General features: G+C 48.4%; 1 protein-coding gene across 1 annotated transcript in view; it reads right to left on the minus strand.

Moving 5' to 3' along the window:
- Positions 1–5,410: 5,410 nt before the first annotated feature.
- CACNA1I (calcium voltage-gated channel subunit alpha1 I) overlaps positions 5,411–14,399 on the minus strand; it is a gene marked incomplete at both ends in the record, with an annotated part of 167,979 nt that continues 158,990 nt past the window's right edge. The window contains 4 exons of the mRNA XM_082498610.1: positions 5,411–6,112; positions 7,935–8,131; positions 9,713–9,878; positions 10,263–10,379. Of these exons, the coding sequence (XP_082354736.1) occupies positions 5,411–6,112; positions 7,935–8,131; positions 9,713–9,878; positions 10,263–10,379 (1,182 nt within the window). The remainder of the gene's footprint in view (positions 6,113–7,934; positions 8,132–9,712; positions 9,879–10,262; positions 10,380–14,399) is intronic.

Genomic DNA, 14,399 nt, shown 5'->3' on the forward strand with positions numbered 1-14,399 from the left:
ATGAGGTGCCGAGTCCTCTCTGCTCCTACTAATGTCATGAACATGAAAGATGCTCAGCAGCAATGCTGATATGCAAAGCGATGCTGAGGATGTCCCCGGCCATAAGGTCCATCTGTGCAATCCCATTGCCGGCATAAGGGGAAGGGCAGAGCCCTTATTACTGCAGCTGCTGTTGGAGCAAAAGCAGAGGCACACTGGAAAGTGGAGGCTGGGATGCCGTTTTTGGTGGGGGTGAGAGCTCTTTGCTTGTAAATCGAGCACATCTGCTCTGGAAGTGGTCGGGAGGCATAAATATTGAATATCACATTGCCAGCTCGTGGTCAAAGTCTGACAAGATCTGAGCAGAAATAAACAGGGGGCTTGGAAATATGCAGGAGGAGGAAAAAGTGCTAGAGAAGAAACATATATATCTAAATGAGCTGGAAGAAATGAATGATAGTTCAAAGATACTGAGATAGGGAGTTCCTACTGGAAGCCAGTCTGTAGCAGGGAACAAAAAAAACATGGCAAAACCTGAGAAGTAAGGAAGAGCTCATAAAATAAAGTATTCATGAAAACCAGGGAAGGGAATGTTTGGAAAGTCAGATCACATGCAGATAAACTGAAGTGGGTGGCTTAACATCCAGGGCCCTGACTTCGCAAAGTACGAAGCACTTTCTACAAGGTACACTGTGTGTTTTGTATCCCAGCGAGTCAGAAAATCAGCGGGGTTTAATTTTCCTCCTCTCTGTGAAATTCTTGTGGCAAGAACAAGCAAACCAAAGCCACTTACCTCCACGTCTTCCACAAAAATGTTGAGATTTTGGTTATGTCAGCTAAAATCAAATCTGCTCCTGAGCCGCTGCCACGACACCTTTTGCTCTCGTTGCACAGTGGGTGTGCAGGGCACATCTCCTGTGACACCTTGTTGGTGCCTCACTGCCTGGGGACCCATCTTGAGTACCCTTGGAGTGGCCAAGGGGCCTGCTGTCTCGAGGAGACAGTCACTGGGGGCCACCCAGGACACAACACTTCCGTGATGCCCTGTGGCACCTTGGACATCTTAGACATCTTGGACACAAGAGAGCCATTTTGGTATGAATAATTTCATTCTCAGCTAAAAGGAAAAGTAGAAAATTCCTTGCAGACATCTGAGGTTTCTGCTTTAAGTTTCTTTTCTCTGAAAAATTATTTTCCTGCTCAATGACACTTTAAATTCCTGCCCCCAACCCCCCCGGCCCCCAGGCCTCCTCAACTTCTAGTAGTTTCACAGAAAGCTGGTGGTGTTCAGTCCTTTGCAGAACCTGGCCTCACAAGAAAAAACCCAAACACCCCCAAAATCCCCCCCTAAACCCCAAATGCACAACACTGCCGACTTCCCATGCAAGAAAAGAGTGGTCACGCTGACAATTATTTCCCATGTGTCTAATTTCATAAGGAAACTTTTGGTAGTAGTAAAGAAGACAGAAGAAGATGGAGAAGCCATGAGAGGAAGTAAACCTAGCAGTACACTTTGTTTATTTGGCAGTGCTGAGATAGGGGCTCCGGGTGCAAGAGAAATACTAAGTATGGGTGCATTTTTCCTGGGCAGGTTGGAGTGGGTGAGGATTTTCTATGCAAGAGGAGGTGGGAAGCACTCAGGACGGGCTCTGCTGCAATAAACCACACCGGCTGGGCCCAGAGGCCAAGGCAAAAGGGTAAGATGTACCAGGGAAGGCTTAGAAAAAACAACTCAAAAAAAACGTTGAAAAGAGGTGGAGGAACTGGCTGGCAAGCCAAGATGAAAAGAGCTAAGTACGCCCATCTTGGTGGAGCAGCAGCCAGAGCAAGACACAGTAGCGGTGTGTGAGCACGTGGAGGAGCTCAGCCTTGAGCAGGGAGAGGGACTGCTTTCGGTGGCAGACGTGGGGGAGAGCCGGGCACGAGGGTAATGTGGCAGCAGGACAAAAGAGAGCGATCTCAGGTTGACAACGGCAAAGAGCCTCCTGGCAGGAGCTGCCTGTGATATAGTCCCCCGTGGGAAGTGGGGAGTACGGGATGCTGAAAAGATGCCCGGGCAAATCCTGGCTACCCTCAGGTGTTGTTTGGGAGGTGGGTGGGTGATGACAGAGGCTTTTCCTGGTGCCAGCCAACAGCCAGGCATAGCTGGGAAAGGCAGCTCTTGCCAGGAGAAACCGCACAACTTGCCCCGCCACAGAAATCCCCAGCAAAAACACAAGGCGTTTGCTGGGTTTTAGTATTCTGCTTCCTCTTCGGAAAGGATGGATGTTTCCTCCTCCTTCTTCAAACAGTTAGTAAATAATTAAAAGAGAGAGACAAAATATTCTCTAAAGATAACCTAGTCTTCTGTTTCCATGGCAACTTCCTTCCTAAGCCAGAAGCCTTTTGCTCGAATCATACGGCAGAGGGTGAAAGCCCTTTTGCAGGGGGGCAGGAGTGGTGGCATGACCCTGCTGGGAGGTGAAGGGGAGACATCGTGCAGAGCAAAAGCACTGTTGTGAATCCCAAACCACGAGAGAAACAAAGAAGTTTTTCCTTGCAAGTGACTTCCAGGGACAACGGAGAATAAGCTGAGAGCATCCATCCTAGGGGCTGTAAGTCACCCCATGGGGTCACCACCACCATCTTTCCCGCCATCTTTTGAACCTTCTCCCCTCCCAACTAACCCAAGTGCAGGACATACTTCTATCATGACCAATTATCGGGGCAGCTTCTAGCATTGCACCAACCTCTGATCTTTCTCCTATTCCTCAGCCAAAATGTTTAACAGCCCACACGACTGCCAGGTCAGCTCAGAGTCCCGCCTCCAAGTCCCCTTATGGCCACTTTCCAGGAAACACTCTGTGCATTGAATTTTTGGGGATTTGGATGGGTTTTAACTGTTTGGGGGTTTTTGGTAAGCTCTACCTCTGACCTCAAAGCAGCTCTGGGTTTGAGTCTAAGCCTTGTGCAGCCCAAATTTGTTGTTCAGCCATTTGGGGGCTGACTGCTCTCCTTCCCTGAGGATGTGAAACCACGTGTCTTGTCTCGCCTCTCTGCCCACGGGACAGCAGGCAGGCGCAACTGACCCAAAGAACCACCAGCGCAAAAAAAAGCATTTAAAGACCCTTAATTATTGCTTTAATAAATCTGGATCAGCATCCTTTCTGTAAGGACAAGGACCCGAGCTCTCCTGTCCTCTCCCCACAGGCCTGACCTCCCTGCAGTCAGCATGCACACTTGCGACACAGCAAACACTCCTTCCAGCAAATAAATCAAGTCCACACAGTAATTATCCTTTTCCTGGCTGTTGGTCCCATTTGACGTGCTCGCTGTTTACAGCCCCAGTTCGTAAGATGCAGCAGCTGCTTAAAAATCAGACAGCTCACAATAAAACCAGCACATCTGTTTTGTACTGCCCACTTCACAACGCTTCAGTATGCCAGCTGGGAGAGCACTGGGAGGGCTGCAGGGGCCCTCTTGATCTGATGGAAAAAATGGGACAGGAATCCCCGAGGGAGCCCTGCTCCTTCTCTGAGCAGTGCACCAGCCTCCAAACCTCCCCATCTCCGTTGGGCTGCTATCCTCTCCCCACTGCCCTTCTCCCTCTGTCTTCTCTGACGCACCTTAGGTGACATCCAAAATTCTTTGTGCCCCCCAGGTGGCTGGCCTTCCCACCCACCTGCAAACCTGGGAAGGGTATGAAACCTTGGAGTTGCTGCAGGAGGAGATCCAGTCTGGCCCTGGCCAGGAAGGAGATGCGTGCAGTGACAGCGGTGGAAAGGCAAGGAAGGATGCAGCCTCCGGAGGCCTTGCTGCAACAACGCTGGGAGAGGATCATGTGTGCCGGATTGAATCCTGGATCTTGAGGCAGGTCATGGTTCGAGGAGTCGGTCTGCCCTCGCCCTCCACACCGCGGCCCTCCCCACTCACACTCCCCTGCAAGGCAAAGGCAAGGAGAGCTGCAGTTCTCCTTCTCCCTCTGCCCCTGTCTCTCCAGCTGCTGAGCCAGTTAGCCTGGACACAACACACAATAAACATCCTTACATTTGCGTGCACACACACACGCGCGCGCCAATATTCCCTGCTCTCCACGTCCGTGGTTGGCGCTGAGCAGGACTCTGGTCCCAGCTACACTGACGCAAATCAGGAAAACACCAGGTGACAAAGGTGATGCTGGAGAGGAGGCACAGCCACCACCGGGCTGAGGATGCTCTCGTAGCGTCCTCCCACTGGGACTTGGAGCCGGGTTAGCCCTCAACGAGGGGACTGACTGCATTTTGTGTTGTTGAAGCCCCCTTTGCTTTTATTTGCCTTTTTTAAAATTCTAGTTTTTGTCTTCTTTTAATATATATAGCTATAGATACAAAAATAACAGATAGGTTTCTCTAGAGATGATTTTTGCACCTTTGGGCTTCTAAAATAAAATATCACAATTACTGCAAATGAAAGGGGAAAAAGTTCGATTTCCTGTCCCTTTTTACCTCCCCCTCTCCTTCCACCCTGCCTCTCCCGCTCCAAATTTCCCCGTGTCTTGTAACTTGTTTCCATTAGCAGTTTTCTTTCTTTGGAAAATGGAAAAGACAAAACCAACAAAACAACAACAAAACTATGCCATGTAGCCTCCATCCCCCCCTCCCACGAGCATTCCCGCTGTGTTCACACATTCCCTTCAAAGCAAGGCTTTTCACCTCAAAACGTTTCCCGTGCTCCATGGCTGTTTGCTTTTCCCTGCTGCCGGGGCCAGATTTCCACCTGCTGTAAATCAGCGTGAATCCATCTCAAGCCAGAGCTCTGCTGCTTTACACCAACAGAAGCGCACAATTGCATTTTGCCGATTTACGCTCGACCTGAAGATCTGGCCCACAATTTTTAATGTTTGAAATGGAAGCATGGACAATAAGGAAGTTCCCAGAAACAGGCAAGGCAAACCCCAGATGCTCTTCCCTTGCTGCTCACGTTGCTTCCCCCCCCTTCGCCCCCACCCTCCTTGTTTGGTGTAGCACCTCCTTCGGCCCCCGTTTCCTTGTTCCTCCTTAGCACTTTCTGAAATTCATAATCTCTCGGTAAAAAAAATAAATAAATCGATCTCTCTCTATATGTATATGTATATAACTAAACAGCTGCCACCTGGCAGTCACCTGGCTGGAGGGTCCCATCCCTCCCAGCCCCATGGCCTTTTCTTGTCACTATAGTCTCTGCGGTGATGGTTCAGGTCTTGCCCTTGGGCAGGACTGTTCCCGTATTGCTTGCGCTCTCCCATGCCTCTGAGGTACGGTACCAGAGTATTTATTCTATATATATATATTTATGTATATATATATATTTATAAATTTTTGTTTGCCTGGTTCTTTTTCTTGCAAATCCTTTGGAATTGCTGCTGGGGAGAAGGTAGTGAAACGTGCTCCCCATGCCGGTGGCCGAACGCGCCCTCCCTGTGCCCCAGGGACCCTCATCTGTTCCTCTTGCTGACTCCATCGCCCAACTCCAGCTCGGACGGGAGCGGGGAGCCACGGTCCCCGCTCCCCAGTCTGCCAGGGCCATCCGGCTCCTCTCCTTCCCCGGCTGAGGGGGTGTCCTTGCAGAAGTCCGTCACCCAGGAGGGCATCGAGAGGAAGCCCCGGGGGTCAACGGTGTAGAAGGGCTTGGCGTGGTGGGCGGTGGGGCGGCGGGGTGAGGGGCTGGCATGGAGGCTGCTGGTGCTGCTGCACTTCTTCACCAGCGTCAGCCCCGGTGGCGGGGGTGAGAAGAGGGAGGTCAACGAGAGGCTGCTGAGAGTCTCCGAGGGCTCGCTGTTGTTGCCACCCCCCCGCAGGCTGCTGCCCGCCCCCTCCTCGTCTGAGGGGTCCATGGAGTCGTGGTGGGTGCAGCCGGGGCTGGTGCTCCCGCCGCTGCTGTGGCTGCGCTGGTGCCGACGGATGCTTCGTAGGCTGAAGAGCCCCCGGCCCCGCAGGCTCCGGCGGCGGGAGGCAGGGGAGAGGGGGGCTGCCAGGGGTCTTTGGCTGCCGGCAGCTGGCACGGGGCACAGAGCCACCGGGAGGTCCAGGGTGCACTGGGGAGAGTCGCTGAGGTTGAGGCTGTCCTCCAGCGTGGTCTGCAGGCTGCCCGCTGAGCTGCTGCTCCGGCTGTCCAGCGAGGTATCACTCTCGGGGGCCTGGGGAGCAGGAGTGTGAAAACACAGTTCTCAGGAAGGAGTCGGGCAGGGGGCAAGAGACTTTGCTTTCTTTTTTTGATTACTTTGGGGTGTGAAAATAAACGACAATTACAGAAAAAGGGGAAAAAATCCAATTCCTCTCTCACTCTCCTCTGCTGGGGAGGGCAGCTGTAAACCACCAGCCATGCAGCTGGCCCAGGGGATTCTCTTCTGGGGGAGGAGGAAAGGTTTCAACATTTTGAGCTCTTATTTCATTCTGCTCCACCATGAATCTTCCCCTCCCACGTGAAATGCTCCACCAAAGGGAAGGGGTGCTGGGTCTGTGAACTCTGTAGCCTCTGCTGCTGGGCTCTCACTGCCCACTGGTGGTCCCAGAGGCAGGGGAGCCAAGGTTCCCTGTGGGTCCCCACTCTGGGCTTCCCTGTGAACCTGCCACACAGGCTGTGGACACATCAAAACCATCAGCTGGCCAGAAATCGGGGGACTTCTGTACATAGACCTCAAGCTCTGTACATAGACATCCTCTCATTAAAAAATCAGCAACGTTTGAGGAGAGAAAAGAGGCCTCATGGTTCTTCTGACCAGCTCTAGTGGCAATGATGGTATCTAGGGCAGAAAGGTGGGGTGTCCTTCCAGGAGAAGGGGAAAGAGCCTTAATTTCCTTGTATAAGGGCTTAGTGAGTTAAGCTGCATTTCAGTCATTCCTAGGAAATCGGTCTGCACTGTGAGATCATCACTGGGACACAGCACTGGGAATGATGCATGTAGGACTGAAAGCTCCTGAACCATAGCTATTCAATACAGTCTGCATCACATAGTCCAAAGTCTACCAATTTCTCTTTTACAACAGTTCAGTACTTTTGCCCCAGTGGTATGCCAGGTCCAGAGCTCTTTCTCTTCGAGTCTAAACTTACACCATAAGTTTCAACACCGCAACAACTCAGTGGCCTCAGCTTGAAGCCAAATTTATCCCTGATGATTTTATAAACATTTGTACTGTGCCAACAGTGTCTGTCACATAGAACTGGACAACATATGATTTTATTTCTATTTTTTAGTTTGTCTGGAATAGAGTGTCCCTGTACCCCTCAAACAGGAATTGTTCATGGAGTATCTTCCAAGAACAATAACAGGGATCTCTACTGGACTTTCATCTCTGCCTCCTCTGCTCTTCAGAGACACTTGATCTTCCCTCAATGCTTTTATTCTTCTCTTTCATTAGTGAGAAGTAGCTGCCTTTTCAGAAAGAGATAGCACCTTTCTGGGATGTAAGAGCTAAGTGGGCAGGGGAAAACAGCAAGCTCAGAGACGCGGTGTGTGGATGTGGCATGGAGGGCTGTGGAGGAGGCAGGTGGGGAGAAGCCTGTTCCAACCAAGCAGGTGCGTGATGCAGAGTCACTGCACTAAGAGGAGCTGGGGTGTCTGTGCGGCCGCCATCTCCCTGGCTCACACTGCGGCTGCTGTGCATGCAGGTTTCTGCAGCGCATTCAGTGCAGGGGACCCAGGGGTGAGCTAAAAGGTGATGTGATTTCATCTTATGTGGGACTAACTGCAGCTGTCAAACTACTTTCTGACCCAAAGCAAAAGAATATATGATTTCAGGGGTGAGAGCTATACAACGCGCCTTTGCTCTCTCCTCCCCATCCCTCTTGCACTCTGCAGTCCACTGTGCTCCTCCACCAACAGGTTAGATCCAGGTGACCCAGCCCATGACCACAGCTGCCCCTCTCCTTCCTCTGCCCTCCCTCCCCCTTCAGCCCCCTGCGTTTGGATGCAATGTTAAGATCAAGCTTTCCTAGCAGAGGGAAGCAGGCATCCTCACCTGATGGAGAAGGGAACAGTTCACACTCGGAGATCTCAGTGATGCCCATGAGCCTTGCAGAGAGATCTTAGGAAGGTTGCGTGGACATGAGACTTTCTCAGGCCCTGCCTGGGTGGCAGAGATGGCTGGGTGGAAAAATTCTGCTGGTACAGGTAACAGAGGGCAAGACGCACCTGGAGAGAAGGGGCTGGGAGGGGCTGACAAAGCACCAAAAGAAATGGGGAGGAGAACAGAAACAGAAAAAAAAAAAAGAAAAGTTGAAGAGTCCTCCGATTTGATTTGGTGCTTTTGCTGCTGTTACACCGAGGGTCCTGCAAGTCCAGTGTATGGAGGACATTTAGTAACACACGCTCCTGGCCAAGAAGTCTCAGTCTAGTGTTCACACTATGGGTCCCACTTTCTACACAAGTGTTGCCTTATAGTTAGAATCTTAGCCATTTTTGTCAGCATTAAAGTTAGTTAGGCCTGTTAACTGTTGGCATTAGCTGAGCTTCTGATACAGAGTCTTGCGTACGGCCATTTTGTTATGACTTGGCCAGATGGTTGGCCTTGGGAATGTTTCTTCACAAGTGTCTGCACTAATTAGTAGAGGAACTCTTTGAGACGTTCTCATGGATAATGAGGATTCTATCCTTGAGTTGTATGAGAAACAACGCCTAATCAAGGAAAGTAAGTATTGTTATCGTTCTTTAAAGTGAAACATCCTGGAGCATATGAACCTTGCAGATGCTACTAATCTACCGTGTTTTGAAAGGTCTATCCAACTTAGCAGAAAAGTGAAAAGTCTGTGTGTCCTAAGCTGAACTACCTTCATTATAATACTAAAAATCACGCCTATAGGTCAAGAAGACCCTTGCCCAGGTGGAGACCCTTCCCTTGCACAGGCGCAGTGATTGAAGAGAACGACGCAGCAAATATTATAATTATATGTAAATCACTAACCAATCATTGTAACTAGGAGTGTGCTACCTTGTAAATTTTGTGTATAAATATGATGAGGAAACCGGCAAAGGGTGTTCACAATTTGTGGAAACAAAGCAATGTCTCCTCTCTAAACATAGTCGCTGTATTTTGGGAGAATCGGGACTCAGACCTCTTTTCCAGGTAACACAAGGACCAAAACCCGCACAAGACCTGGAAGATCTAACATGGCTCAGAGCCATAAAACAACAGCCCAGCTTGCCTCTCCTGCCGCTGCTCTCGCAGAGAAATGCTGAGCCGTAAGGCCTGGATTCAACTAAGTAACACTGCCAGAGGACTTTCATCCCAGATGCTGCAAGGCCAGGGATGAAGGGAGATAAATAAACTGGTGGTTTGGGAAACCTGGGGACCACAGGAGGCCAGAGTGTGCTCAAGAGTAGAACTGGAGCGCTTCCCTAAGGGCAGACATGCATTACGTGTTCCCTGAACCTGTACCTGACGGGGCAGCAATGTTTTACCGTGCCAAGTGAGCACAGTTCATCCAGCTGGCATGTCAGGGGAGTCTGTCCCCACTCTTCTCTGACCATGCGTGCATGCACTACTGTAAATGGGAATCAACTCTTTCATGGTACTTCACATAGGCAAGTCTGAGGGAGGATATAAGATCCAGTAGCAAAAGAAGGAACTGCTCCTCAGCCCATTCCTGAAGACTGGCAAACTGAAAGCTAATTCTTGGTTAGTGTAACCCCATGTCACATTAACTCCGTTCCAGGCAGGAGGGAGGCAGGAGAAAGGCAGATGAGCTGAACCAACCCACGCTTTCAGCCGACCTGGAGAATGATGAGAGCCATGCTCACCTTTGGTACTTTCATGCTTTAGCCAAGACTGGACTGAGTTGAAAGGAGTTTTCTCCATTTCACACAGGTAACTGTCCGGGTTTGTAGAGCCATCCGCACTGGATATTGGGAGCAGGCATTCCCCCAGATCACCTACCCCATTGGAGTCAGGGCTGTCCTGGTCATCCTGCTGGAGAAAATAAGTGAGGACAAAGTCTTGTGAAATTTAATAGCAGATAAAAGTGCAGACTTTTCAAAGCCTCAAGAAGGGCTGATTTTGACAATATCTTCAGGCTAGCTAAGAGATGCTCAGGTTTCCAGCCCAAATCCCCTAAATTTAGGATTATTCAGAGGAAGTTACTGACAGTAGTGAAGAGAACTTTCAAAAACATACATCCTTTTTCTCTCCTCAAATCCTTCTCCACGATATGTCTCTATGGAGAAGCTCTTGAAAAGTGGCCAGAATTTATATTCCTCAGCAGGGACACTTGCAAGAATACAGAGCACTTCAAATGAGCAGGGGCAGAATACAGCACATGGTGCAACATGCCCATGACCACCTGGGGCTAACCTTGGTCTCCTTAGGACTCAGATGAGAGGTGCTGCGATTGTCTGACTCATCTCCTAGAAGGATGGAAGAGGACTTGTCTGAGTTGAGGGATAACGCTTCCATTTCAGCCAGCTGGACCTGCAGGAAGGGAAAAGAGCTGTCACAGGTCATGCCTGGCATTCACATTTCAAGCAGTCACACTATCTGAGTGTGACTAGAGTCACACTCTATCTAGTGAGAGCCGGTAGACCCGAGATCAATTTTAGGTTATATTCCTTGGAAACATCAGGTGCTGCCTAACCCAGACCTGGGCTGGGCAGGAGAATCCACTTTTTAACGAAGGTTGAACATATGACCTGCAAGCAGCCCACCGCCAGTCCATGCTCCTCTAGTGCCAGAATTGGAGGAAGGAGTCCTGAATCTGTCCCAGCGATACAGCTGGCACAAGGCCCTGCAAGTAAAGCCAGGCGGGGAGAGGGCTCCCTCAGGCCAGCAACAAGGCAGTCAGCCCTGCTGAAGGGTGAGGAGTGGACCCCTCTCTCTGAAGGCGCCACAGACAGCCCTGCTTAAACATGAAGGTGCTTTCATTCCAGGGATAGCCATGCCTCTTGCAGTCCATGCCAGTATCATGCTTTTCATATTCTCTTACCTTCATCACTGAAACCCTTTTCCCCTCCAGCTTCCCTATGTCTTCCCTCTCCCTTCACCTCTAACCTACCCACCACCTCAGCTAACACCATCTCCCATCCTGCTCTCCATCCCTAAACTCACCCCTCCTGCCCACTCATACTTGTGCTCTTTTGCTTTCTGAAACCAAGTGTGACCACTGCAGCTTTCTCATCCTCGAGCCTCAGCTCCGCTCCAGTCCCGTGCCTGACCTCGCTTCATCTTTTGGCCTGTTTCATACCACATGTGTCCCTCCCCATCCTCTTTCCTCCAAGCTTTCAATTCCCATCTGCCTGACATCTCTTTCCCATAATGCCTGAAAAGCATCTCCTTTTTCTAGTAGCCTAAGCAGCTGCTCTGTCCCTCCTGTGCTTGGCTGGTCTCTAGAGTCCCACCAGTTCCCACCACCAGCACCTGACTCTTGAGAGCTATATTCTGGGTTCTCTCAGTCAGGACAGCTTGCTGCCTGGCCATTTATCTTGTCCTTCCCTGTGTTTGTGTTTGCAAGAGGCGGGTACAGCTTTTGTGCTATAAGAGCAGGTGGAACATTTGGAGAGATGACTCCTTCGAGCTGGGAGTTTAGTGGCTTGTGCCAATGCCAGAGACTGGAAGAGGTCTCCATCCAAGGCATAATGCACTTTGAATAAACAGGATGGAAAACCAGAGCTGGATTTTGTGGATAAAGGCCACAAATGACATCCTTATTTGGGATATTATTCTGACACAGGAACATGGTGCCATTCAACCCTGAAGAGAGCCCAAAACCAACAACTGCTGCTCAGAGCATGGATGCACCAGAGAACCCACAGTGAAGTTATGTCAAGCACACTACACAGCCACCAGTGAGCAACTACTTGTGTAGAGAAACACAGTCTTCATTCAGTCTCACTTAACGTGTGTACTCATCCGTTACGCGCCTAAGTGCTTGTTACACCAGAACAGCCTCACAGCTGTGCTTGGAGAGACGCGAGGGTGAAATGCGATAACATCTGCGACTACCTGCTCCATCCATAAAAAAGGGTTTCAACAAAAGCCAGAATAGTCTGTTCTTCACCGAACTGCTTGCTCACAAATTCTGGCCACCCTGGGATCTACACAAAAAACATAATCAGTAAAGTCATGAACAGATAAACTGCATGTGTGGAAACACGGTTCACCGCCGCTCTCCGGCAAACTCCTGCCACTGGCTAAACACACTATCAGCCACCAGTACACAGACGTCTAACTGTCAACCAGCCCAAGAGTGAAAGGACAGTGATGACAAGAGAAGAGGTTAGTGGAATGAAAAAAAAATGTTTTGTTCTTAAAGCTTCCCTTACTGCAGAATATTTTAAAATCTTCTGACTAAAGATGAGGAATAAAAAAAAAAACTAAATTGCAGTGGGGGCAGAAGGGGCTGTTCACTGGAGCGCAATCCATGAAAACTGTCAGGGACATCAACCTGAGACACCGAACCATGCACACATATCCCTTAGAAAATAACTAGCTGCAGATATAACATATCTTTAAAAGAGCCGTGATTACAAAAATCCTTAATTGTACAAATAATTTGTTTGAAAGTAAGATGCCAGCAATATATCTGGGAAAGACTCTGAGCACATCTACTCAGTGCAACAAAAAGCTTACTACATATTAATAACTTTGAGCATATGTTTAAGTGCTGTGTCCATCCACTGTGCTCAGCATCTTGATGGATTCAACTACAGGCGAAAAGGGAATGAACGTTTTTGGCTAATACGTGATTTTTGTCACAAGGGCAGAGTTAAGGGTGATTTGGCAGGCAGCAAGCACGCTATTTTATTTGAACACACATGTATTGAATAGAACTAGACAAAAAATGTTTTGCTTATATAACTTGCTGTCAATTGCTTCTGAGATAGTACAACTCTGTCTGTGTGTACAATGCACATTTGGGTATGTTGATGTACCAGAGCACGCTCCGGTACATAACGACTATGTGCATTGCTGGAGTTAGCGCTGGGACAAGCCTAGCTGTGACTCCGTGTAGTAATTTCTTGTTGGAATTACCTCAATGTTTTTTTATGCTGTGAAATATGAAGAGAAGGTCATGATCAACCGTGACTTAAAATCCTGAGCTGTAGTTTTGATTCACCGGACCAGAAATAAAATATCTACATTTTACTGCTAGAGTTATTCCTGCGGATATAGATCATTTCTTTTCAATTCCACATTTTAGATGTATTTAAATATCAATTTTGAAAAATAATTTACAGCTCTATAACAGCCGTTAGAAAATGTGATCTAAGAACAATTCTTTGGTTGTGATTATTCTGTTAAACTCTTTGCTGTGGCTGTGGGTTGCCCTTGAAAATTTTGCTGTCTAGTTTCCATGCTGGGAAGGTAAGAAAATCTGTTGTTGTTGTCTTCACTCCTAGGCAGGATACTGAAGACTATCTGGAAGGTTTTCAAATGCAGCAAACTAGCTGCAAATGACTTAATTTCGTGGTAATCATCCTGGAATGACTTAGAAAACCTGATTTTCTGAGAAGACTGAGCGCCAACTGCTGAATATAAGGACTTATGTAAATGAGTGGAAATCGCAGTTCATTGAAAACTAGTTATTTGGCTGCATTAATGCAGCGTCCATTTGTGAAGTGTTGCAATACTGATAAACTACAGCAACATTTGCATTTTGATACTTTCAAATTGAAGCTATGGGGACAAGCAGATAGCTGAAAGAGTAAAAAAAAATAGAGCTTCGGAACTAGGCATCTGAAGCCAAACAAAATATTGTTTTCTTCAAACATGGATAGAGTAATCTGCCAATGAGAGCTCTCTTCCCAAGTTTCCTGGTTTCTTTATAAGCAATAGCAACATATCAGGTTAGTTATGGGGAAGGAGATGGTGAAGATTGCCACCGATATACTGATTTACTGTCAGGTGAGCCACGTTACTGTTACAAGCCTGACCACGATCATAGCACTTAAGTACAACAAAATTATTTCAGAAACAAAATTAATTCTGCTACTCACCTAACTTCTCCCAGACTACTTTGGTTCTGAAGTTTCACAACCTGAAAAGACTAATTGCTTAGGAAGTAGTTTTCCAAAGCATCTACTAACTTTAGAAGCACAAGTCTAAGCCATTTGGTGTCCTGCTCTTACAAACAACGAATTTGTCAGCTAACAGGTTCTACATCAGAAGAGAGACTCTCAAATTTTCTCAATGGGCCCATTTTTATTTAGTTTTTGCTCAAACTAACTAACTGGTTTCCACCACAAACCAATCCTTGCTCACAGACGGTGATTCTATTCAACAAGGCATTTAAGCATGTGCTTAATTCATCAACCTCAACAGGGAATAAGCAAACACATGCTTAAAATGAAGACAAAACACATGCTTAAATCTCCCACCGAACTGCCCCGAGTGCTGTCATTGGGGTGAGATCCTCTGAGTCCTCTGTACAACATGAGTTTGAAGCTCTGCTTTTCTTGCAGAATTGAACACAACAAGAGCTGCTAGGACACCTTC

The sequence above is a fragment of the Vanellus vanellus genome (genome assembly GCF_965231255.1).
Source record: "Vanellus vanellus genome assembly, chromosome: 1".
NCBI classification, from domain to species: Eukaryota; Metazoa; Chordata; class Aves; order Charadriiformes; family Charadriidae; genus Vanellus; species Vanellus vanellus.